Genomic DNA, 24,885 nt, shown 5'->3' on the forward strand with positions numbered 1-24,885 from the left:
TCCAAATAGCAGTCCCTTCTAGAGAAGACAGTGAGGTTGGGGGAACTTTCACTTTCTCCTCTAGTTGTTTCTACGTCATCGAGTCCTTGTACCCCAAGAAAGTATTACCAATGCCACTTAAATGTAAAGAGTAGCTTTAAAGCAAGCACCTAATGCCACTGAACTATATACTTAAAAATAGGTAATCCACGGGCGCCTGGGTGGCACAGCAGTTAGGCGTCTGCCTTCGGCTCAGGGCGTGATCCCGGCGATCTGGGATCGAGCCCCACATCAGGCTCTTCTGCTATGAGCCCGCTTCTTCCTCTCCCACTCCCCCTGCTTGTGTTCCCTCTCTCGCTGGCTCTATCTCTGTCAAATAAATAAAATCTTTAAAAAAAAAATAGGTAATCCATTATTTTTTTATGTATTTTACAATTTTTTAAAAAGGCACCTTTAGAAAGGGCGTGGCGTTAGAGACTGAGGACGAGCTACCAGAAATATCTCCATCTTGCCCTAAGTTACACAAATGTAATAGTAAGCACAAAGCCACTGACACCCTAAGATCACTGCACTTGATTTACATCATCCCTATAGGTAAAAAACATTTACCTACAGAGTTTTCAATGAAATCAGAGTGTCCAAGTGCCCTAAATACAAGCTAGAAACAACTGAGACAAGTGTGAAGACTGGATTCACAGCAGTCACCAGAGGCCTGACCTCACTCACTGCACCAAACTGAACACCAGGAGCAGGCAGCGGTCTGCCGCGTGTCCACGTGGACACCGGGGGCACAGAGGAAGGAGTGAGGAACTATGCCAGGCAGGGGAGGCGGAAGCGCAGGAGGGCTTCACCGAGAAGGAAATGACTGGTCCAAGTCTTGAATGGTAGCAGGAGTTCACCAGAACACTTGGGAAGAGAGGAGAATGGTAGGAAGGCCAGCTCAGAGCTCTGGCCATTCACCCTTTATTTCTGTCAAGGCCAGGGTCACTGGAGCTGGTGTGCCTGGTGACTACAGCGGTGCTCCGGGACACAATGTGCTTGGCCAGCCCCCCAGGGAGCGGCAGGCACACAAGAAGTCAGGGGGTGGTGCTGGGCCAGCTGGATGGCCCCTCCAGTCACCGGCTCCTGATGGGAGTTCACAGTGCTCATGGCCTGGGGAGAGTTGTCAGGGTACCCCTGCCTCTGTACCTGGTAGATCCAACCTGCTGAGTGCGTTTCTTTGTACCTACTCAGTGGTTCGGTGGGGAAGGGAAAAGGAGTGGCCTGGAAAAGCAGCGTAGGGACAGCAGGCAGGCCGCTCCGGGAAGAAGCAGCTGGTGGCTAGAGGGGGCGGATACGGGCTAGGACAGGTGACGTGGCCCCCGTGTCTGGCTCTGTAGGAGCTATCGCAAGGATCTAGGAAAGCTCACCTTTCAGGCTCTGCCAGGCCTAACCTGCTCACCTTCTGAGGAACCAACTAGAATCCTTTTGTTCAAACAGCTCTGGTAAGGCATTTGAGAACTAGGAGCAAGGTCTTCCCCCTAAGAAAGGAGGCCAGCCACACTAACAGAAACATGCCCAATGTATGGGCAGACCCAAGTCCAACCTCACTCTCACAGGTCCAGGGCCCCTGACCAAATGAGCCTCAGTCTCCCCATGAGTAAAAGAGAGACAACAGCAGCTCCGCCACACGCGGCCACAGAGCTAAAATGAGATCCCGAATGCAAATACGCCTGGCACGATACCTGCCACAGAGAGGCGCTCTAGAAATACTTTGTCACCTTCGAGCCCAGAGGGATCACTGGGGTGGAAAAGATGCCAGGGGAGGGGCTAACTTCTAAAAAGCAATCACATGCTGTTTTAAATCTGGCTCCCGGGGCGCCTGGGTGGCACAGCGGTTAAGCGTCTGCCTTCGGCTCAGGGCGTGATCCCGGCGTTATGGGATCGAGCCCCACATCAGGCTCTTCTGCTATGAGCCTGCTTCTTCCTCTCCCACTCCCCCTGCTTGTGTTCCCTCTCTCGCTGGCTGTCTCTATCTCTGTCAAATAAATAAATAAAAATCTTTAAAAAAAAAAAAAAATCTGGCTCCCTAGCTCCTACAAACTTTCTGCTCGCTGGCTTTCTGGTTTGTTAGTGGGCTATACTCAGCGTCCCCAAAGCGCTCCTGGGCCCCTGGCCAGCCTCCCCAGCCTCTAGCCTCGGGGCCGGGACTGGCAGAGCGTGCAGCACAAAGGCCGGGTGGGATCCGCAGGGATGCTGGGGCAGCCAGCGCCCAGACTCAGTGTCCCACCGCTCACCAACTTCTCCCAGGGCCTCAGTTCCCACAGGCACCAAACAGGCCTCACAGCAGCATTTCCCCCACAGGGCTGCTGTGAGGTGCCCAAAGGTAGCACACCTCCTTATTACATGCTTCCGGGTACTAACGACCATCACTAATGTCCAGTGGGCAACAGAAATGTGCCCAGTGCTGCTGTGAGCACTCTACATGCACTGACTCGCTTTATCCTCCAACAGCCGACTAGGGGAGGGTGGGAGCTGCAGAGGGCAAAGTTCTGGCCCAAGGTCACCCGCTCAGCAGAGCCAGCGCCAGAGCCAGGATTTGGATCCAGGGAGTCTGGCTTCAGTGCCCACAGCCCTGACAACTCTGCAGCACTGCTCCAGCACTCACCCCCTTCAACGAGCACTTGGCAAGCCTGACAACATGGGGCCAGCCTCCTGCAGGGCCGACGTAAGGGCCCAGCCAGGCCCCAGTCAGGCTAATCAGAGCAGCAGGTGGACCCATGCTGCAAAAGCTCAGGGACGGCTGACATACCACTCACTAGGAAGCCTCCTGACCTGACCATCGTAACGGCCACCCACAATGTGTCATGATTCCCCACTTGGTCTCGTATACACAGGGCTCCAAATGTCATAGGGGGTCGCGGTGACCCAGGCCTGTACCAACCATAACCAACAGCCCGTGGCTTTGCAACCGGCTGTGAAGGGAAGCTGGGCTGATAACCGCTGCAGAGCGAGCCTCTTCTCATTCCAGAAGGTGGGGATCAGCAAGCAAACATCAGCGAGCATAAAGGCCAGACTGATCCCTGGGCGCATGTGCCCATGCCGAACCCTGCGTAACACAAGGCTGCTGAACTGAGGCCAACGCATGGCCAGAACGCACAGCTGCGACCACATCAGAGAGGCAACTGGACAATGCTGCCAAATGTTAAGGGGGAAAATAGAACCCATCGGGAGAAGCGTGAAAGAGGTAACGGGCCGCTTCCGTTAACAAGAGGAGGGTGGCATTCTTCTCCGTGAACTGGCCAATTATCAGGGAGTGTTACAGCTGCAGAGGCAAAACCCAAAGAGATGCCCATCAGTCTGGCACCAGAATGATCCCAGAGCTCCAAGGACTCGCACTGCACACACACCAGGCACCATGATCGTGTGAGAAGCAGCAGGTAACAGCAAGACGGTGCTGGGGCTGCCTAGAAAGCAAGGTCTGAGGTGCTCCCAAGCCTGCAAGAGACCAGCCTCATCTCATCCCCAAGCCATCGTTTCTGTCCCTCTCAACACCTAGTGCTGCCTGGTCTGTCCCTCCAGTGCTGTGCCTGGCATGCAAGCTAATGAGTGCTGGGGGAGAAATTAATTGCAAGATACTTAGGATGGAAGAGGTGTGTTCAAGGCTTATGCAAAACTAAATACACTCTTTCTTTTTTTTTTAAAGATTTTATTTATTTATTCGACAGAGATAGAGACAGCCAGCGAGAGAGGGAACACAAGCAGGGGGAGTGGGAGAGGAAGAAACAGGCTCATAGCGGAGGAGCCTGATGCAGGGCTTGATCCCATAACGCCAGGATCACGCCCTGAGCCGAAGGCAGATGCTTAACCGCTGTGCCACCCAGGCGCCCCTAAATACACTCTTTCAGTAAACGACAACACACCAAACACTTGCGGCATATTTCCTCAGGCCAGTGTTTTACTGTTATTCTCTAGAAAGAACTAACTGTGGGATACTGGGAACTCCCAGTTACCCCAAACATTTGGCCCAGAAGCCCACATGTCATGCTAAACTGGGAGTGACTATCACTGTAGACGGTGACAGAGGGCATGAAACAGAAGCAGCATGGGAGTCTGGGGCTGGACACCTGCCATCCCCAGGCACTGGGGGAGGACAGGATGATCACCTAAGGTCTGGGGGTGGCGTCTAGCTCATGCACAGAATGTGATGAAAATACCACCACACTCTAGGTTATCAGAAACCTAAAAAGAGACGTCAGAGGAGATGAACAAGATGAGAAACACCCCCGTCTCCCACTGACCCAGTATTTCCTGCGTAGTGGCCCCTCTTCTGATCCTAGCCAGCCAGCTCATGCCCACAAAGGTGTCTGATTCACCATTTTCCACGCCTTGCCCGTCACAACCCGTCCTCCGCCCCCCTCAACCCCCAACTCAGCTCTTCACCCTTCAGTCCTCCAACCCAACAAGGCCACCTCCTCCGGGAGGCCTTCGCTCACCTTCCTCTTCCAAAACTGGTTTCTGTTTCTTCCCAGATCTAAATCTTCAATCTGTGTTGACATGCTTAATACTGTCTGTTTCCCCCTACCAGAACGTCAGGAGAGGGACCTCGTTTGTCTCATTCGTCCTGTATCCCAAGGCCAGCACAGTGCCTGCCTGGAACGTGTGGGTGCTCCAGAAACACATGTGGGAGGGGGAAGAGGGGTGAGCAAGCCATCCAGCCTGGCACACAGGAAGTGCTGAACAGAGGGGCACTGCTTTTATGGGGGAATGACCCATCGCGGTAGTGGGACCAGGGCAATATCGTGTGAGCCAATAAAGCCCTGTAGCGTTCTCTTCCCTTCTCTTTTTCATGAAGCTGGAGGTTTCCAGCAGGGTCCTCTGGGGTAAGGTTATGAGCATCACAGCAAGTGGTCAGCAGGCAGTCAATCTGTCTCCCGGGATTCGAGTTATGTCCACCTGCTTCGTTTGTCGTCTTCAGTTGGGCAGTGAGTTGATTCACACCACTCCTTGGCTCACAGTCATTAAACCACTGGAGCATCGGAGAGGGAAGTGAACGGAGTGTCCCTTTCTCACCCCTGTGCGGCCCCCCAGCCTCCCATCAGACAAAGCACCCTGAGCAAAACCAAGTTTTCCGGTAGGAGGACTCCAACACGGACCAAGACTGGATCTCCTTGGCTCATTACAGACAAGGTGTTCAATTCCCTCATGGAGATTTGTTATTTCAAGACCTGACGTTTATTGCAGGAGCCATTCTAAACCCTGGGGACACAAAGGTTACGATGCTTCCATTTCTCCTCATCTGAACTCTGGAGTCTCCCAATGGCTCCCAAGGCACCACATGCCTCAGAAGCTTGTTCCTCACTGACCTCACCCTACTACACTCTGCCTTGCCATGCTGCACCCTGCTGTTCCTGACAAACCAGGCACACTCCTGCCTCAGGGCCTTTGCACTGACTGCTCTTTCTGGCCAAAGTGCTTTTCCTGCAGAAATCTACATGACTCACTCCCTTCACTTCCTTCACATCTATGCTCAACTGTCATCTTCCCAATGAGCCCTACCCTAGCCACTCTATGGAGAACTGCACCCCGCTCAAGCCTCTTGGAGCTGCCCTTTCTCCCTTCTCTGCTTTACTACTATCGCTTTTCTAAAGCACTTCTCACGTTCTAACATGCTACAATGTTTACTAATAGTTTCATTGTTCCGCTCTCTTCCCATTATGACAGAAGTTCAGGGAGGTCTGGGGTCTTTGTTTTGTTCCCTACTGCACCAGCGTGCCTAGAACAGTGTGTGGTACCTGTCCAATAATCATTTGTCAAATAGATAAATAAGTAATTCTGACCGGGCTTCAAGAAACTCAGAGTCTTGTTTAAAAACTCAAATGCCGGGGCGCCTGGGTGGCACAGTTGTTAAGCGTCTGCCTTCGGCTCAGGGCGTGATCACGACGTTCTGGGATCGAGCCCCACATTAGGCTCTTCCGCTGGGAGCCTGCTTCTTCCTCTCCCACTCCCCTTGCTTGTGTTCCCTCTCTCACTGCTGTCTCTGTCAAATAAATAAATAAAATCTTAAAAAAAAAAAGAAAAGAAAAAGAAAAAAGAAAAAACTCAAATGCCCACAGAGGCCAGGCGGCTGATAAAAACTATCCAAGTCCCAGGACAGAGACACCAGAAGTACTGGGTGCCTCATTTTTCCATCCCCACCCCCGATTTTCTGAATTTTCACAGAAACCTGGAAGAATTCACCAATGGCTCAATGCAGGCTAGGGACGGTCCCCATTCAACATTGGGGAGGGTGAGGGGGAGGATGATAATACCGCACACCAGGGGGCAAGCAGTCCCCAGCCTTGGGGCCACCCCAGCCCACTCTGTGTCATGCTGCCCGGCAATTGCAGAAAAGACAGCTAGGGTCCAAGCCACGGAATCTTCTCCACCCCTACCTCACCCCCACTTTACCCACTCTGCTTTTCCCTGCTGGCTCCTCCCATATATGGCCATTCCAAGAACCCCTGGCCCTTCTCGGGCTCACTGGACCAGAGGCAGCCTCCCTGGTCCCCAGGTGGTCAGCCACAGCGCTGGCTAAAGGCTATTCCCCCGTGAGCCTCCATACTATGGGACTTCCGTCAACTGTCCAGCCCCACCTGCACAGGAGAAAGGAAGAGGTGACTGCTTCTAAGAGGTCTCCCATTCACGACAGCACCCTACTCGGTAAATGGAAGGTGCTACACTCTGGATTCTCTTTGATTCTGTCACATCCTCTTACGCATGAATCAGTACCGCCACGCTCACTACTTCTGCGGGCACCGGTGGTGACAGGGACCTAGCATTCCATTCAGGGATGAGGGGACAGACCACAACAGCCCCGCAAGAAAGGAAGAATACACAGTGAGTTTGAATTCTTTTGTGGGAATGTTTGTATCTGTGCCAATTAAGGCCCTTGATTTATAGCGGTCTGTCTTTCCCTTCGGTGTGCACCATCAGCCGTCTCCCAGAAGCCTCTTACCACTTTCAGGAAGAACAATGTGTGCGCTTCAGAAGCAGCATTGATTAGCCAGGGATCATGAGTAAGGTCAGGGTCACTGAAAGATTCAGTGGGACTCTAATTCGGGCTGCAAACGGAGTTACTCTGTGTGATGCATTCAATATGCAGAAGGCCCGGCTGACGTCTGATTCAAGCCTGGTTTGCAAAGACAGCCCTGCAACAGTGATCAGGGGACCCAAGCCAACGACCAGTGCTCTGCTTCTGCAGACATGGAAGCCGGAGGAGTCAGACTGCTAGTTTTTCAGCTGCTGGCTCCATATGCCACGACCCGATGAGTGTTCTGCTAGCAGCTGACCCAGCTCCCAGGAAGACAGATGTCATGCAGAGAACTGGCAGCTAACATTTTAGCTGTGCACTCCCGCATTCTTTGGGATCCCGAGAGAATCACCTGGAGACCACTGCAACTGGCTGAACTGGTGCCTATAGAGGGGTGGTCGACATCCTCATTTTGGGACAAACAAGCCTATTCTGCCCCAGGATTCTCAGTCCCCATTCTGAATTCACAACCATCCAACCACAGGAACACATATAAGCTGGTTAAGCATTTGCACTTTCCAGAGATCGAATCTGGGGCTGGCTGAGTTGCAGAGCCAGGAATGCAGAGCTCAGCCCACTGCCACCAAACAGCAACACTTAACTGTTAGTGCTATCATTGTCATCATTGTTGCTAACACCCGGCCCTCGGTGTCTTTGTGCCTTGTCATAAGGCACCTCCCTAAGGGGTGTTCTAAGTGTGCCTCTACCTTAATCATCCCAAGAAGGGAGGTCCCAAGTAGGGAACACGGGATTGCTGCGTGGCTTCAGAAACTAAGATAGTTGTACTGATAACATCTAATATTTAGGTCTTGATGTGCACTAAGCTTTAGCAGAAGCACTCTACCCTGCATTTAATCCTCTATGCAGGCCCATGTCCTTTATTCTAAGCGGAGAAGGGAGGAAACGGAGGCCTGGGGAGGTAGACTAACTTGCCCTGGGGCATACCTAGTGAAACCAGGAACCAGGACTTGGGTGGGCTGGGCAGCCTAACTCCAGAGTCCACTCCACTAGACTGTCCCTTAAGGCAAGAAGCAGAAGAGTACGAAAAGCAACCTGCTCTAACACTCCCTCCCAAAAGCCTGCCGCAGAGCAAAGAGAAGACGGCATGTGAGGGTTAGGCTCTGAAGCTATTTCTGTTTTCAGAGTCATTAAGAACATCACGAGAGCCCTTGTGACCCGACCCCCAGTTCATCCATCGAGTTGCTCGTTCCTGCAGTGAGCACCCCTGAGCATCTCCAGCAAGCCCATGATGGCACAGGTGACGCCAGCATCTCCAAGACACGGCCCCCTCCGGCCTGGGAAGCCCAGTGAGGCCAGGGGTCATGTCTTCCCTGTGCACCACGGCGTCTCTGCTTCAGAAACGGACTGAATGAGTGGAAAACGGAGGAAACTATTCCACAGAAGTGGAGGACAAAAACAGGCCCTTTAAAAAAAAAAAAAAAAAAAAGCACCTGTAGGTAACGATGCATATCCCATAATCTCATCTATATGTTCATGTTGCAAAAATAACGAGACGTTAGCAGTTTCAGGATTAGTGTTCTCTTTTTCTATTTCCCTCAACAAGAAACAGGATCTGCTCTGCATCAGAATTATAGCAAACTGGCCCTTAGCAGGAACCATATGATTTTAATGCACAGATGAATTTCAATTAGACATTTACCTAACCATGCTGATGTGTTTTGAATTTAACCCTAAATTACAGACTTTTCAAATAACTCTGCTCTTCCCTCTGCTTCTCTCTCTTCAATTTTGGTTTGGTTTTGTGAAAGGTCTGCTGGTAAAAATGAAGCAATACCAGTAACTTATCTACAAATTACGGGAAGGAGAAAGTAGGTTAAAAAAGATCAAGAAACTTAAAACAAGCATGATCAAACCACATCCGAGTTAGGCAGGAAACAATAGGAGACCGTTCTTGCTCAGAGGGAAGGAAGGTGAATCTTACCAGGACTATTGTCAACCAAGTCATAAATGGGGTTCACCTCCACTCTGCCCAAGTTTCAAGTGCAGTCATCCGAACACAACAAAGTTCGATTCTGCACCCAGGGAAAGGCGATACCCGGAAGCAGAAAGCCGACACTTTCACTTGGGCCGGCAATTCCTTCCATGCTCAAAACAATCTCATTTTCAGGTCAGGCGCCCACCACAACGAGCAGTTGTGTGTCTATCATAACGGAGGCAGGAACTTCATCCCAAAAGGAGGCCGGAGGGAGAAAGAACAGAAAGAACAGATCTCCTAATGCTCCCTCCCATTAGAGGGTTCGACCAAAGTGGATATCCCAAGCTGAGCGGTTGCCAGGAACCTTGTGCAATTTGCTTTTGCTCACATTGCAAACCCCAAGCGTTGAGGCTAGTATCCCACTGTGATACTGTACTAGAGTTTTGCAAGATGTGACCACTGGGGGATGACAAGGGCAAGGGTATGATTATTTCTCACAGCTGCATGCCTATCAGTCGCAATGAAAAAACCTGCAAACCCCAGCACCCCAAAGATCTCTGCATTCATCTCTTGGAACACCAAGTCAAACTGTGGCACTGAATGTCTTACGGGAAGACATTCTGGGACAAAGCCCAAGCAGCGACCAAAGAAAGTCCGGAGGGACTCAGTACATCCCAGCTTGCTATTAATGTAAATGCCGTACGGGTCTACAGCAGGCTGCGTGGGGACTGGGCACGTCCGATGGCAAACACATGCCTCGTCTGATGGCGGGGGCCACCTCGGAGAAGCTTGCTGCGGAAACACGTGTATAATGAGGACCAGACCTGCTAACTCTTCAACGCAATCCCAAGATCTGGATTTTCCTGTGAAACTTCCTAAATGTTAAAGTTGGTCATTCATAAAATTTTCTTTCAAATACTGCAAAGACCAAACCAAACAGCTCTGAGGGCTGTACTGGACCCCTCGGGTCTTGATGGACACTTTCGATGTATTTCCCTCCCGTCCTCACCAACGCCCTCTGGAGTAGGACCTGCTCTCCCTGTTTTCTAAATGGGGTGAAACAACATGTCCAAGGGGAGCCACTGGCTGGCAGGCCCTCGGCAGCCCTGACCGGGAGGCCCCGTGGGTTCTACGCAGTCAGCACGCCACCGCTCGCATTTGGTCAGCAAGACGGAGTTCAAGAGAGTTGCAGAAAAATACCTCCAGCTCCATAAACACCAAGTCAGCCCCACGTTTTCTCATCTGTGGTGCCCTGGCACGGGCCCCGAGGGGAGTCCTTCCCGGTTCAACACTCGTCACCCCTGTCGCCTCTAGGTTACACCCTCTTGCCAAGAGCTACTCCTTTCCTTTAGAGCACTTGTAAGACTTACGATAGTATATTTATTTGTCTATTTGATCAACATCTGTCTCTCCTACCCGACTATAAAGCTCCAACAAGACAAATCCTCTTTAGGATTTTGTATATTCGCAGAGCTAACATGGTGCCTGATCCAAAGAAAGGGCTTAATAAACACTTGTTGAATGAATCAAAGAAGGGATAGGCCAGACAGGGGCCATGAAAGGGCCCCTTTCAACTCAGCTGAACTAATGCCACCACCAACAAGGACAGAAAGTTTCTGGGAACCTTTTCAGAAGCTCTATGACTCCCTTAAACAGCAAAATGGCCCGGGCAAGCCGCCGTACACCAGAAAAACCAGCAGGGCAGGGACTCCCGTCGCTGCACTCCGGGCGGTCCTGGCCTTTCATGTTATAGGAGCATTCTCCACCCACCTGCTAGCTCAGGTATGGCAACAGAGCCGACTGCCCAAGGGCAAACCTAGCCCTTTTACCTTTGTGCCTATTGCAGACACAGAGCGCTCACGAAACAGCCTTTGTGTGAAACACTGTGCTCATCTCAGACACAAATGCCAAGCCCAAGCTGCAACAGATACGAGGAGACGAGATGCCTGCCAGAGCTGCTGAAAGCTGCTTCAAGGAGAGGAACTAGGAGCAAGGGCCTTCCAGGGTGCAGGTACTGTAAAGGCACAGGGACAGAGGCAGAAACACAGGGCATGCTGGGGAAAAAGGAAGCTGCACTGGTACCAAGGAAGCCTGAAGCTCAGGACACAGAAGCAGGATGGTAGGAGGGAAGACAGGCCAGAGACACAAGGGCCAAGCTGGGAAAACCTTGGAAGAAATCCTAACACGGGTCTCGGGAGCCTTCCTTTAGCAGAGCACAAAATGCGCAAACATGCACAAACCACAGACATGCTCTGTTTAGGCCACAGCTGGGTGATCATTTAAAACTTGGGAGTGTTTGCATCCAAAGGCAGATTTCCAGCTTCTCTGGAAACATGAGGAAACCAGGCACTACTGCATCCATATTCCTGCAGAACTGCAGGCGGGGGTGGAACAGCAGCTGCTGACAGACGATGCATACGCTCTCCAACTTGCCACAGTCCCCACCCTTCCCTACTGATCTCTCATGGGGGCTCACATCATTCATAGATGTTCTCTGTCCAGTCTCTGTAGGTATTTGTGCCTTAGACAAGGTATTCTCTCATTCCGTCCCAGTAACAGTATCTCACAGATACATAACCTGGGGCCCAGAGGAGTACGGTTTCCTGTTCAATGACACACGATCAATCAGATCCACTCAGTACCCAACCCAAGTTTTCCTGGGTACACATTTCAAGATTCTGATTAGGTTCCTTGAATCCCAGACCAGCTTACACATCATCGTTGCCGTACAGGCAGAATGTTGGTTTCTGGTTTTAGAGAAACACACACATGAGCAAAATGAGCAGCGGCTTCTTATCAGGGTCTAGGAACAGTCCCAACGCTAATGACTTACACAACTTCTCTGAACATCCTGTTCGGTCTTAGCGTACGTCTCAGACAGATCACCGTTCAGAATGACTTCAGCTAACGAGTTCACCAGGGGTGCATGATGTATAATTAGGAAGACCTGGTGAGAAAGAAGACATCAGATTTGCATTACAGCCTGCAATCTCTCCACCGCTTCCTTCCTGGATCAGAAACAACTAGACTGGGCTACTTAGGTCCCGTGTTAAGCAGCATTCCCCGTGAAGCAAAATCCAAAGAATGGGTCCCATTTAGGAGAAGCCAGTTATGCCTCTCTCCTTCCAGGGTCGGCCCCTCCTTCATTCAGACTCTCGCCTATTTGGCTGGCTGCTCCCCAGCGGAAGGAAGTTCATTAAAGCAAGACTGTCCCTCATGGCTGGGTGAAGCCAAATCTGCCTGAAGTGGAGCAACGTGGGAACGCAGCAGCCAAACCAGCACACTCCTTCCTCTCCACAGGCATTTTAGTGTCAAATTTGATTATGCTAAGACTGGAAGGCACAGGCCCAATATTTCAGTTATACGGGAAGAAGGGGCCGGCGAGTCTTGTTCCAATCAAGGACTTGGCAAAGGGTCGGCTACCCAGAGATCCCATCGCTGGAATGAGCTCTGACCCCCGCGGTGGGTTTCAGCACACCAAGATTCCATGGCAGCGCTGGTAGGTGTGGACACTGTGGGGAAGGAAAGCCACACGAGCCAGAGTCGGGCCTAGTTGTGCCAGCATGCAAAAGCAGAAGGCGCTGGGCTGTCTGGGATGGCCCTGCTACCCCACCCTGTTGTCCAACACTCAGAAGAACAGCTTTGGGAATCAGGGTGGTCAAAACTGCCTAGCAAAGCTGGCTGAGACACACCTGCTACTTTGTTGTAAAATATAAAGACAACACCAGTGGTGTAGCACAGCTTGGGACGTACCTGCCGCTTATACAGAAAAAGGCTGTGTGTGCACATCTGCATTTGTTTACATACACATGGAACAGGATTTCTAAACACTGGCCATAGAGGCCATAACTTTTTGTTGCTGGGGAGCTGTCGTGTGCATTGTAGGATGTATGGCGGCATCTCTGGCCTCTACCTAACCAGAACTGTCTCCAGATGCTGCCAAACATCTCCGGGGGGGCAAAATCACCCCCAGTTGAGAACCCCCCCCCTGCAGGCAATGTCTCTGGAAGGGCACAGGAAAACCCTGTAACTATACTGGGCTCTGGGGACAGAACTCGGGCAATGAAGCAAAAGTAGAAAGAAAACCTGGTTTTCACCTGTTTGAAATATTTAACTTAAAAAATTTATTAAAAACATAAACATTGTTAAGAAAGAAAGAAAGAAAAAGAAAGAAAGAAAGAAAGAAAGAAAGAAAGAAAGAAAGAAAGAAAGAGAAAGAAAGTAAGTTAGTTAGTTGAGTCAGACCCTGAAACACTGCTACATCTGGGGAATGGGACCAGGTGCCTGGGGAACGGGAGTAAGAGGGAGACTTCTCCAAGGACAGCATCCCCGGTCACACTAAATTAGCATCGTTAACATGAATTTTCTTGGTTCTGCAGCTGTGCTTGTCAAATATTTTGTAAGGACGCTTTGATGCAGGGACCAAAGATATGAGATTTCTACCTGATTCGAGGTTTTCACACATTTTGGGAATCAACATGAAAAAGCTCATTGAAAATGCAGGGGAGGATGAGCCCTGTTGCTTCAGCTGAGAACGCCGAATCGCACGTTACACTTTTTTGTGAGATACTGAGACAGGTGACTTGGTGCTTGAGTTGCTAGTCCTTCTCGAAGAAAACAGGAGCAAAGGGGTTCTCAGGGAAAGGGTATGGCCTGACCGCGCGCTCCTCAGAGGGGACTCTGTCCGTGCAGCACTCCAACAGCTACAGGGTCTTGGGAGTGCTTTCCACGGGATTCCTGTGGCTGAGCATCTGGCTGCTCGGGCCCTGCCAGACTCCCAGAATCCCAAGCAGGAGGCTCGGGCAGATTTGTAATGAGGCGGCGGAAAAGGGTGCCAGGAGAGGCTGGGGTTTGCACCGAGCTCCATCGCACAGAAGGGCATTCAGAAGGAGTGGGCACCGGTGCGGAGCTCCGAGCAAACAGAGCCCCCAGGACAAGACTCCGGGGGGGAGCAAGGAGCAGGCCGCGCGTGGACCCCGACTGGCTTAGACACCACGGGGGAGGCCAGGGCTGCGACGCTTCTCAGCCCCGCTCAATCTCCAAATGGCCCAGGGACCAAGGCAGAAGGACATTCTCTCAGCAAAGCCAATAAATACCTGCGCCATTGCAGAAGTGGGAACAGAGCTCTGGTCAAACGTTTGACTACTTGACAGTCTAATGAGATGGCCTGAAAGTCTGGACTGCTTGTAATAAAAATATTTTTAAAGTTATGTAACTGGGTCACCATGGAGTTTTTCCCTTCTTGTAAATATTACATAATTACGAGAAGGAAACACACTTGTTTAAGGAGGGGGAGGCAGACAAATTGGCTCAAGACACAAATCTGGGAATGGAGGCTGCTACAAGATACCTTCCAGAAGGTAATCTGGGAACTACAACCATGACAAAAGTCTTTAAAAACAGCCTCATTAGTGGAAGTTTGTTAAACCAAGGCTGCCGCAGGATACACACACTGGACCTTGCAGTTTGGGGCTTATTTCAAAATGCCGTGAATAAGACCCATGCCGCCCACATTTCCAGAGTATTTAGAACACTCCTTGGTTGTTTAAAAACCTCAGTCCCCATGGTAAAAACCAAGCACATAAGTACCAGGTTTGGTTTACTTTTCATTTCTCTTTCAATGTCTACCCACTACCATGAAGAAGATACCAGCCCCTCTGCTCAGTGTCTGGAAAACAGAAAGCCCCCTCCCTTTTATTGTTGTTTTACTTCAAGATGGGGGGACGCAGAAAGAAGACAGGGCGATGTGGCCTAGTCCTCCAAAGGACCCCCAAATGTGGCTGGGGACACAGACAAATGATGAACCATACCTGTGACAGGAGATAGAGAGAAACTGGCAGGCTGATCTTCGGGCGTTCTCCTCCCTAGTGAGGATTAGGGGAAAGAGACAGAGAGAAGTCCAGGTCACACATGCGAGCAGCACAAAATACATGAAGCCAAAAGCCACCTGTCTGAAGGTGAGACGCCCTGTCCCCCACTTCCCTCACGCCCCCAAGGCTGTTCTTTCCTGGTACTAGTGTAAAGTCCACTCTGCAAAATAAATTCGCAATCTAATCCCATCCGATACCATTCTCCAGGCCTCTGTTTTTCCACCTGAGAAATCCTTCACCATTAGTCACGAATTAGAGGCTGGGTCCAAGAGAAGAACTCTAGCTCCTTAAATTACCAGGAATGTGAGTTTCCCTTAGCTGGGGCACAGAGCCCACTGCCCCACAGGAGAGGCCTCTTCTCAGGAAGAGCTTTCAAAATGGGGCAAGGAGGGGTTGAGGTACTCTGGCCTCGGAAAAGCCCCTCGTTTGTACTGAACTTCAACGTGCTCCATCCTGTATCAACCCTGTGAGGATCTTCAGGACCCTGCTGTGGTTCACAGAGGTTAGCTGCCTTGGCCAAGGCCACAGAGTGAGGAAAGGGAAGAAGCAGAATTTGAACCCAGGTCTGAAAACTCCAAGTCCCATGCTTTCTCTCAGCCTCCCAGAGCTACCTCTGAGAGATCTGGTTAGGGCTGCAATTTTTTTCTATTTACTGGTTTTTAGAAACAATCTCCATGTTCCATCTCCAAAAAGAAAGCTACAACCCCCCGGGGCACATCCGCAGAGGCCTGAGCCCCCGCATAGTAACAAACTGGCTCCAGCCTGCCTCCTGCTGAAGTCTCTGCCCCTGAACTCTGGAAAAGACTACTCCTGGTAGGATCTGAGAACCGCCAGCTCAGAACGCCCCGGGGGATGTTGTGGGGGAGGGGGGGGGAGACAGGGTAAAGATGCACACTGCTGGCCCACTACAGATCCACTGAGCCAGAATCCCTGAGATGGAGAGCGGGCCCCCGGGAATGTGCATTTCAATACCCACATGGGATTCTGAGCCTAAGTGCGGACAGTCACTGCTCTGGGATCTTTTCCCGAAGCGCACTCCATCCCTTCCCACCCATTCTGTGCAAGTTCTGTGGCTGGCTGGATCTTCTGCAGATCAATCTGCTCTGGCGGCTATCAGAAGTTACTGGGGATGAGAATACCTCCAGAGAAAGATGCACAGAAACCAAAAACCTAGGTTTCCTGTTTCCTTCTGGTGTCAGTGTTCTTTTCTCATTCACTTTTATAGCTCCCCCCACCCCCCACAACACACACACACTCCCTCCCAGACTTCCCTCTCTCCACCTACCCCTCCTCCCCCAGGGAATAAAAGGAAAGGAAAGAAAACCAGTGTGCTTTGAAAGCATCTCTCTCAGGCTCGAAGCCTTGGTCCCTTGCAAAGTTTGGTCCTATTCAAGGGAACCGTTCCTCCCCCTTCCTCCCCCTGAAGACAGCCCTCAGCCCACAGGCACGGCGGGGCCAGGCCCCAGCCCCACCTTGTCCCGGTTCTCCAGGGAGTACACATAGAGGGGCAGGAAGAGCCTGTTGAGCAGATGGTCTGTGAGCACGTCGTTGAGGAACTCACAGTTGATGATCAGTATGTCATTGAGATAGTGCAGGTGGTCCAGGTGCTCGGCCACCAGGTCACTCAGCTTCCCCCGATTCCGGTGCCTGCCAAGGAAAAGGACGGCCTTAGCCTGGAAGCTGAAGCACAGAGCCTTCGGGCCTCGGCCTGAGACTTAGGTCACTGGGAGTGTTTCATTCATACAACAAATATTCACACAACAAGCAGGCTCAAGGGACACTTACACTGGCCCTACTGGCGGCACACACAAAGGGAAAATGGGCAGGTACACTGCAATCGATTGTGGGGGACTGCTGGGGTCCCCCCACACTCTGGGGGCCTCACTATAACTCACCCACCGCCACCACTACAGCCCAAAACAAAAATGGGTAAATAAAGCAAAAACCAGCTCCCTTAGCAAGCCATTCCACAAGAGCAGCAGCTCGTCAGCGTGGCAAGATCCCCCGCCTCCTGAGATAAGGAGTATTAATGGGGCAATAAATCCTTGCTAATTAAAATGCTCAAGAGGAGTTCCAAAGAGAAAAGCAGGCCTCAGCAACCACATCCAACCCCCTGGCCCTGACCATGTGGAGGGCACAGCACAAAGATGTGACCCTCGACCCCAGGCCCCAGGGAGGTGTCTGTCTCCTTCCAGGAAAGCAACAAGCATGCTGCTTGGGCCCTATGGGTCGTCAGTCCCCCACCTGCCAAGGACAGAACCCCCCAAAACAGCTAGTAGGCACAGTTTCACTACCCCCAAAGTAGTACCACTTGCAAAGAGCAATGTAGCTGGGGTAAGACATTTTGTTTGTCTTATCATTATTACTCAAGTAATAGATGGTCATTTCAGAAGATGGGAAATTGAAGAAGAAAAAGCAAAAAGACATCAAGGTCTCCTAGTCCAACCACTAAGAGATAACATTTTGGGACTTGTGACCCTACAGTCTGTTTTCTTATTCCCATTTCTATGTCCCCCTATAATCACGTCTAAATGCAAGTATTATGTATCTATCCATCTAACCATACGTGCTTTAAAAAAAAAAAGCAAACATAGGATCAATTTTGTTTCTTTCATATAATTTTTAAAAATTCTTTCCTCTTATACTTTAATCAACTATTTAACGAACATACATAGCAAATACATGTCGTAAAGGCTAACAGTAGGATGAGTACCTAGGAGCCCATCACCCACCTGAGACCATGTTTTGCAACCTTTTCCCCCATTTAACAAGATACTGTGGGAATTTTTCCTCCGTAAAGATAGTTAACACACTTCCCTTTTTAAACCTTTAGTTTAAAAAAAATATATGCAGATGGGTTTAAAAGTTAAAGGGTATTGATAAGCTGATGATAAAATACAGCAGCTCTGGCCCAGCCTCCCCCACCCTGCCTGCTCTCCAGAGAAGGCAGGTTTTCACTTTTGAGCTGTTTCTGTGGATAGTTCCCCCCACACCTCTAGAAAATCTGCAAGATCGTCTATTTTGAATTTGAACCATTGTAGATATCGTGGCCCCCCCCCCCCCCCCCCCCCAATAGTCATCAACAACTGGAGTTGACATCATCACGACCGTTCACTGCAGGGCCACAAAGAGGATGAGGAGTCCACTTCCTTCCTGGAATAACTTTTTGTCTTTTCTGGAATCAAGTGCTACATTATGTGTCACATCCATGACCACTCATCTCCATAAGGTCCTGCTTTTCCCAAATGCCCTGTTGGATCTGCCACCCACCTACCCCCGCTTCTTTCCCAGTACTGGGGCTCACATTCGATGGCTTTAGCCCCATCCCCCATGAGACCTCCTTCCTGGATCCCCTTATCACCAGGGCTCTGCTGAGCCGTCACTCTGGAGCAGTGGTTCTCCCCGGAGGGCGATTTTACCTCAAGGGAGACATCTGGCCATGTCTGAGGACGTTTGGGGTTGAAACAACCGGGAAAGGGGCACCGCTGGTATCTAGTGGGTAGAGACCAGGGATGCTGCCAAAGATCCTACAGCTGATAAACAGAGCAAACTGGAGAAGTAAGGAACGGCAGGACAGCCCCCCAGAACCCAGAATTCCCTAGTTCCAAAGAGCGATACTGCTGACTTGGAGCAACCTTGCTCTTGAACTTGCAGTCATCGTTCTAGGGCCCAAATCACCACCTTAATCTGTTGTGCTGTTTGGTTTTTTTAACAGATTCACCGAGATATAATTCCCATACCATAAAATTCTCCCATTTAAAGTGCACAATTTAATGGTTGTTAGTACATTCGCAGTCTTGTCCAACTGTCCTCCCGATCCGCTTTAGAACATTTTTAACTCTCCTCCCCTAACAGCCCTGTATTCCCATTTCCCGTCAACACACCTCCTCCTTCAGCCCTGGGGAACCACTAGTCTACTCTCAGTCTCTCCAGACTGACCTGTTCTGGGCATTTCATATAAATGGGGTCACACAGAGTGTGGTCCTTAGCATCGGGCTTCCTTCCTTCACCGATCATCGCGCTCTCCCGGTCCAAGCAGGGCGTGCCCAGCGTCAGGCGTGCCACGTGTCAGCCCTTTGTTTTACTGTTGAGAACTATCACAGCGTATGCAAACACCGCGTTTTGTTTATCCGCTCACCAGGTGGCAGAGCATCTTACTCTTTTTACCGGCTGCCTGCCACCCCATTTACAGGTGTGCTGAATTCAGTAACCTCTTCCGCTCTAGGAGGTATGAGAGTTGTTTCTAACTTTCCACAGTTATAAAAAGTAGAAAGGCGGGTGGAACCTTTCAGAGAACAGAAGTCCACATTCTGCCAACACACAGGTGGGGGAGTTTTGCACTAGTGTTTTATTTGTCCTCGATGAAAATGGAATTCTCCCCTAACTACACTCTCTGCCTGGGAAGCCCCCCCCAGCCCCACCGGCGGTCACTTACTCCTCATCGGTCTGCACACAGTTATCAAGTTCGATCACGTGGCTCCCAATGAACCAGACCAAATTGGAGAAGTAAGGAACAGCAGTTTTATCTCTGATATAGTGCAGCATGGCCTGGTTATCCACTGAGAAAATTCACAAAAAAAAAGAAGAAGAAAAAAAAGTCAAGCTACCAAAAATAACTGGGGGAGATTTAAAAAAAAAAAAAGCCACAATGCAAAAGCTCTCTGCTATAATCTGAACCTTTTCTGTCTTTCCTGGGAATACTTGAAAAATGGTTATCTTATTCATGAAACCAGACACATCAAGGCAGTTCTTATGCTATTTTTATAATTAACAAAATGAATTAATTGGGCTAAACATTAATACTGCAATCAGAAAGCCTACTTCTCAGCAATGCATTTAGCTTGACTGTAATGGAAACCACGCCATTCTCAGGCAAGTTTCCTGTATTTACATGTAAGGATAAGTTAAGAAAGCAGAAAACCAGAAGTTAATAACTTACATGACACTGGAATAAGGAACACGGGAATCGTCATTGAAGGAAAGGCAAAAAACAGACAACAGTTAACAGGGTTAGGAACTGGGATGGTGAGACAGTTGCTCAGAGGGACAGAGGGCTAGGGCAGGAGGCATCTAAGGATATAGGCTGGAAGAGAACAAGAGAGAGGAGAGAGCAGGGGCTGCAGAACTGGGGCTCCGACCAGGGCACAAACTCAGAAGCCTGCTGGGTGGGCTGGTGACTCAGTGAGTGAGGCCGGGAGAGCCAGCCTGTGAACTAGGGAGCCCAGGCCTCGACCCCAGGGAGAGGCGCTGCTTGTCAGCACCAGCTCACCACTGCCCTACAAGACTGTGGGCCCAGAGCAGCCAAGTCTCTACTTTCAAGTCAGAAATCCAAAAAATGACCCAAGAACTCGCCGTGTTTAAATACTGGCAACTACGTATCTTTTCAAGGAATACCTAAGCCAATCTAAACACGTCTGAGGGCTGGATCCAGCTCTCCGGCCCTCAGTTTGCGACCCTGGGCAGGGGCCCACCTGCCCAGGCTCTTCAATTTAACACAATCCCAGAACTAAGCTGGAGCGAGTCCCTGAGGAGCTCCCCCCAACCCCAATTAGGGGTCAACTTAAGTAATAACATCATGACTCATAACCCGTGAAGGTCAAAGCCCTTTAGTCCTTGAGAATATGGAGTCCCAGCTCCAGTGTGGTGACTCCAGGGGGAATAACCCCAGTGTCAGGCAGAGAAGGCGTGCCGTCGGAGGCCAGTTTCAGGCCGGGAAACTTGTGTCCAGGCACCCTTTGTGCCAAGGTGGGCAGGAACCCATGCAAGGGCTTTCTCCCGGGGCGATGTTTTGGGCATTAAGTACATCTGGACAAAAGGACAATTTGTTGGGCTTTGCAGTAGGTTGAGAATACAATGCTGCCCCCTGCCGTTAGTGACATGAAATGCTTCTATGCATTATTTAAAGATTCCACAACCCCAGACTGTACTTAAGTACACTTTACAGCCTGAAACACAAAAGTATAAAGACGACATTTAAAAGATAACTTCGCTTTATCTAAGTATCACATGGCTGCTCGGAGTCCCACATATGCCTTTCTTAGGACATTACTACTACCATGTGTCTCTGTACGGAGACTTCAACATGCAGGACTGAGCGCACTCGAAGGCAATGGAACAAAACTTCACGGAAGGGGCCAGTTAAATGTTCCATGATCACAAGCCTTTCATGGGACATGCAACCCCAGCTGTCATACACGAGCTCCCTGTCCCCACCGGAGAAGTGTGTATACAGACTCATGAGAGCAAGCCCCAGCTGTCAAGTTAGAAATCAGACGAGGCATGAGCACCTAAGGAACCTTACCTTTGTAGACGTTCAAAGTGATGGTTCTTACAGCAATTCTAACCATGCTTTCAGGGTGATTGAAAAACTTGATGGCTTCTGTGTACAGGGCAAAGTCATTAGTGTGCTAAAAAAGAAAAAAAAGAAGCACCAACGACAAGTTACAAACCCATAGGGCAGGCCTCCCCTCACCCAGCTTCCTGAATCCTATCAGACTTCTGTAAAAGACGAAAAAACCATTATCCCCCACGAACCTCAAGCTAGTGATTCATTCCCAGAGAGAGGATGTGCAAAGGAATGGCAAGGCGAGACCGTCCCAGAACAAATACAGAAAGGGTCCCGACAATGCCAGACCTGGGCCTGTGATCTCTTCTGCCGCTTTGCAGCTGTGTGCTGTAAAATTTCAAGCCTCTGTGCCTTCGTCAATAAAATGGGGATAACAATTCCCACTTCACGGCTGCTAGGAGTCACTGAGATGATTTCAGGGGGTGGGGCCTCCCACCGGACCTCCTACCTAACAAGCACTCAGCACCAAGACTGGTTGTTACAATTAGAGGCCACTTCAACTACTGAAAGGCAAGTGTGAAGTTTTACGACATTCGGAATCTCTTCTGGCTATGACACATTTCTCCATTTAGAAACACTAAAAGTAGGGGTGCCCGGGTGGCACAGCGGTTAAGCGTCTGCCTTCGGCTCAGGGCGTGATCCCAGCGTTCTGGGTTCGAGCCCTACATCAGGCTCCTCGGCTATGAGCCTGCTTCTTCCTCTCCCACTCCCCCTGCTTGTGTTCCCTCTCTCGCTGGCTGTCTCATCTCTGTTAAATAAATAAGTAAAATCTTTAAAAAAAAAAAAAAGAAAGAAAGAAAGAAACACTAAAAGTAGACACGTAATCATGGAGGAGGAGGGTTTGGGGAATCTGCTGGCATTAAAAAGATATCATCAGAAGGGATCAAAACAGTTCAGAAATATAGAACTGCACTGCTGGGGCCTTAAGAAAAGCAGGACCGGATCTGGGCCTAGAGCCGCACGGGACGAGCTCTGCTGCCCTCTCCTGGCCAGTTTTCCCACATGGCTCTGCAACCTTGCACCAAGGGCACCGGTGGGCAGTGAGGGCGTAGGGAAGAGGCAACAACCAACCTACAGCAAGGTGACAACTGTCTAAGGAGGACGATGCCACGCAGAGCACTAGATGTGTACCCTAAGCAAGTGGTAGCTGTAGCACTGACCCACATATGAGGAAACTGAGCCCACCTCAAAAATAAGGCTCTTAGCTCCTCTGGTGACCAGCAGGATGTTCTTCCAGAAGCAAGGCTCTGGCCCCAGAATCTCAGGGTCTTGCCCTCCCATCCTGGGGAACACAGGCCCAGCTGTACCTGAGTGGAGGTACCTCTCTTTGGACTGAATTTCATCCACCTGGGGAGCCTCTGGCACAAAGCAAAGACCACCTACATGTCTCTGGACAGGTTTAATGAGCGCCTACCATCTGCCAGAAACCGGACCACGCAATGTTAATTTTTCAAACTGCCATACATTATGTGGTTGTGGCTGACAACTAATATTTCTTCCCTCGGAGACCAGTCCTTCCCCACTCCTAATCTAGACAAGGAAAACCAAGGTTCAGGCCGTTCTGGCCGCATCATGTGGGGACAGCTAAATAGATTTTGCTCACACTCAGGGACTATGTTTGAGAGGATGGTCTGCCTCTAGAGAGAGGCTGTACAGCATACATGACTGCCGATCAGAAGACAGCTGCCATGCAGACAGCACGTGGCTGTGCAGCAGCCCACCTCCAGGACGGCCCAGTGACCATCACGGCCTGTACTCAGGCCTCTCCCACATGGAGTCAGGGCCCACCTGTGTGACCTAAATAATATGGCAGGAAAGATAGTGTGTGGCCTCTGAGGCTGGGTCACAAAAGCTCGGCTTGGTCTCTTAGATGGTCTGTGCGGGGGGAAAGCCAGCTGCCACGCCATGAAGGCACTCAAGCAGCCGCTGGAGAAGCCTACGGAACTGAGGCCTCCCACCAGCAGCCACAGGAGGGGTCCTTCTTGGAAGCAGATCCCCCAACCCATCCAGGCTTCACATCTAGCCTCATGAGAGACCAAGCAGAGCTGCCCTGCGAGGCTGCTCCCAAATTCCCAACACCCTGCGAGGGAGTGTGGCACGATGCTGACCAGGAAGACACAGCAGGAAGTCTGCTGGGGGGCTTCTGGGAAACAAGTGTTTTTGGAGGTCAGAAAGGAACACAAGAAGGGAAGCAATCTCTTCAGACTTTTTGGCAGTGGTACATGAATATGTGATGTTTGGAGCTGCTGCAGCCATCATGAGACCATGAGGGGTCGAGCCTGAGGACAGTTGCCAACTGTACGGTCAGCAGAGCAGGCAGATACAACAGCCTACATCCTCAATAAAGCGGCTGAGCCACAGGATGAACCAGCCCGAAGACAGCCGGCATCGGTACCTTCTAGTACGTGAGATAAACTGACCTTAGCAAGTACCTGTTCACTGGGAAAACAGCAGCAATTTATTTGCTGAAATTGCTAGTAATTCTCCCAAGGAATACCAGGAACATTAGCTGGTAAAGGACAGCAATGGCTGTGATTTTAAGGAGCCAGGTACATAATAGGGGCTTTGAAGACATCATCTCATTTAATCCAACCCCTGGAAAATCCTGCAAGGTGTGGATCATCATTCCCCTTTCTCAGAGGAGAAGACTGAGGCTCAGAGGACGGAGACTTCTCTGAGGTCACGCAGCAGGTCATGTGTTTTTCCCACAGAGCAACACAACCCTGAGTTAACTTTCAGGCACTTCTTCCTGCTGAGAATGCAATGCTCTTGGGTAGTACAAACTAATGTTTACATTAAAAACAGAGGTAACTTTCAAATTAAAAAAAAAAATGTTTTTAAAGCAGGTCAAAATCTAACAGTGTCACTAAGATCAAGTAACGGTGAGCACACAAGCGCTTTGTCAACAGACACGAGGCCACCTGGCCCGAAGGTCCTGCTCTGACCGGCTAGCTTCCCGCCCCAACGTACCCCTCTGGCATGCACTTACCTCATTGTAAAAGAAGTGGACGGTGTGGTTGTTGAGTTTTAACGAAAGTGTTTTCAGGAACGATATATAATATGCCATAATCTCCTCATCGGAAAAGTCAAACTTATGGACAATGATAGAATTTACATAGTTATTAGAGAGCAAATAATCTAGAGGGAGGAAAAAAAACACAAAGCAAAATAGGTTAATTCGTGCTGGAGGCAAGCCAAGCAAAGTCAGGTAACAGAGGACTCTGAATGTGCTCGAACCCATCAAGCTTCTGGGTCGCTGGGGCGTAACAGGCCAACAGGGAGCAGCTTCACCTTAGCCAGCACAGAAATCAGGCACCCACTATGCACAGCCTCAAGAAAGTTCAAGAGCCATGAGAGAGAAAGGCCTGGGCTACCCTTTCTTCCTACACCAAATAGAAAAAACATCTGAACACTTTTTTCCTTGCTGGCGAAGTTCAACATAGAGCTGGGGTGGGGCAGATGTGCTGGTGTGTGGGCATTTTCACAAACCACCCACAGATGGGGCGGGGGGAAGCACTGGATTTTATTAAAAGCTGTTCCATGTTGCCATCAAGAGTCACATTGCCATCCCCAAAGGCTGCAAAGGGCTACATGGTTTTTCTCCTCCCATATGGCAGCGTGATTTCCTAAAAGCTGCTTTATGCCTAACCCCCACTACGTGCCCAGCACCAGGCTGAGCGCTTTACATCATCACCACAACGAT

General features: G+C 50.3%; 1 protein-coding gene across 6 annotated transcripts in view; it reads right to left on the reverse strand.

The window, feature by feature from the left end:
• Window positions 1-24,885, reverse strand: part of CLEC16A (C-type lectin domain containing 16A) — a 201,126-nt gene that overhangs the window by 155,847 nt on the left and 20,394 nt on the right. For all 6 annotated transcript variants that reach the window (XR_005836075.1, XM_040635324.1, XM_040635323.1 and 3 more), the window contains exons 4-9: window positions 24,172-24,320; window positions 21,138-21,243; window positions 19,272-19,395; window positions 16,309-16,483; window positions 14,777-14,830; window positions 11,800-11,913 (exon numbers count right to left, since the gene is read on the reverse strand). Coding sequence is in view for 5 of the 6 variants with exons in the window: in XM_040635324.1 (XP_040491258.1) it covers window positions 11,800-11,913; window positions 14,777-14,830; window positions 16,309-16,483; window positions 19,272-19,395; window positions 21,138-21,243; window positions 24,172-24,320 (722 nt within the window). In the remaining variant the exon portion in view is untranslated. The remainder of the gene's footprint in view (window positions 1-11,799; window positions 11,914-14,776; window positions 14,831-16,308; window positions 16,484-19,271; window positions 19,396-21,137; window positions 21,244-24,171; window positions 24,321-24,885) is intronic.

Source organism: Ursus maritimus, unplaced genomic scaffold, assembly GCF_017311325.1.
Source record: "Ursus maritimus isolate PB19 unplaced genomic scaffold, ASM1731132v1 scaffold_2, whole genome shotgun sequence".
Classification (NCBI taxonomy): domain Eukaryota; kingdom Metazoa; phylum Chordata; class Mammalia; order Carnivora; family Ursidae; genus Ursus; species Ursus maritimus.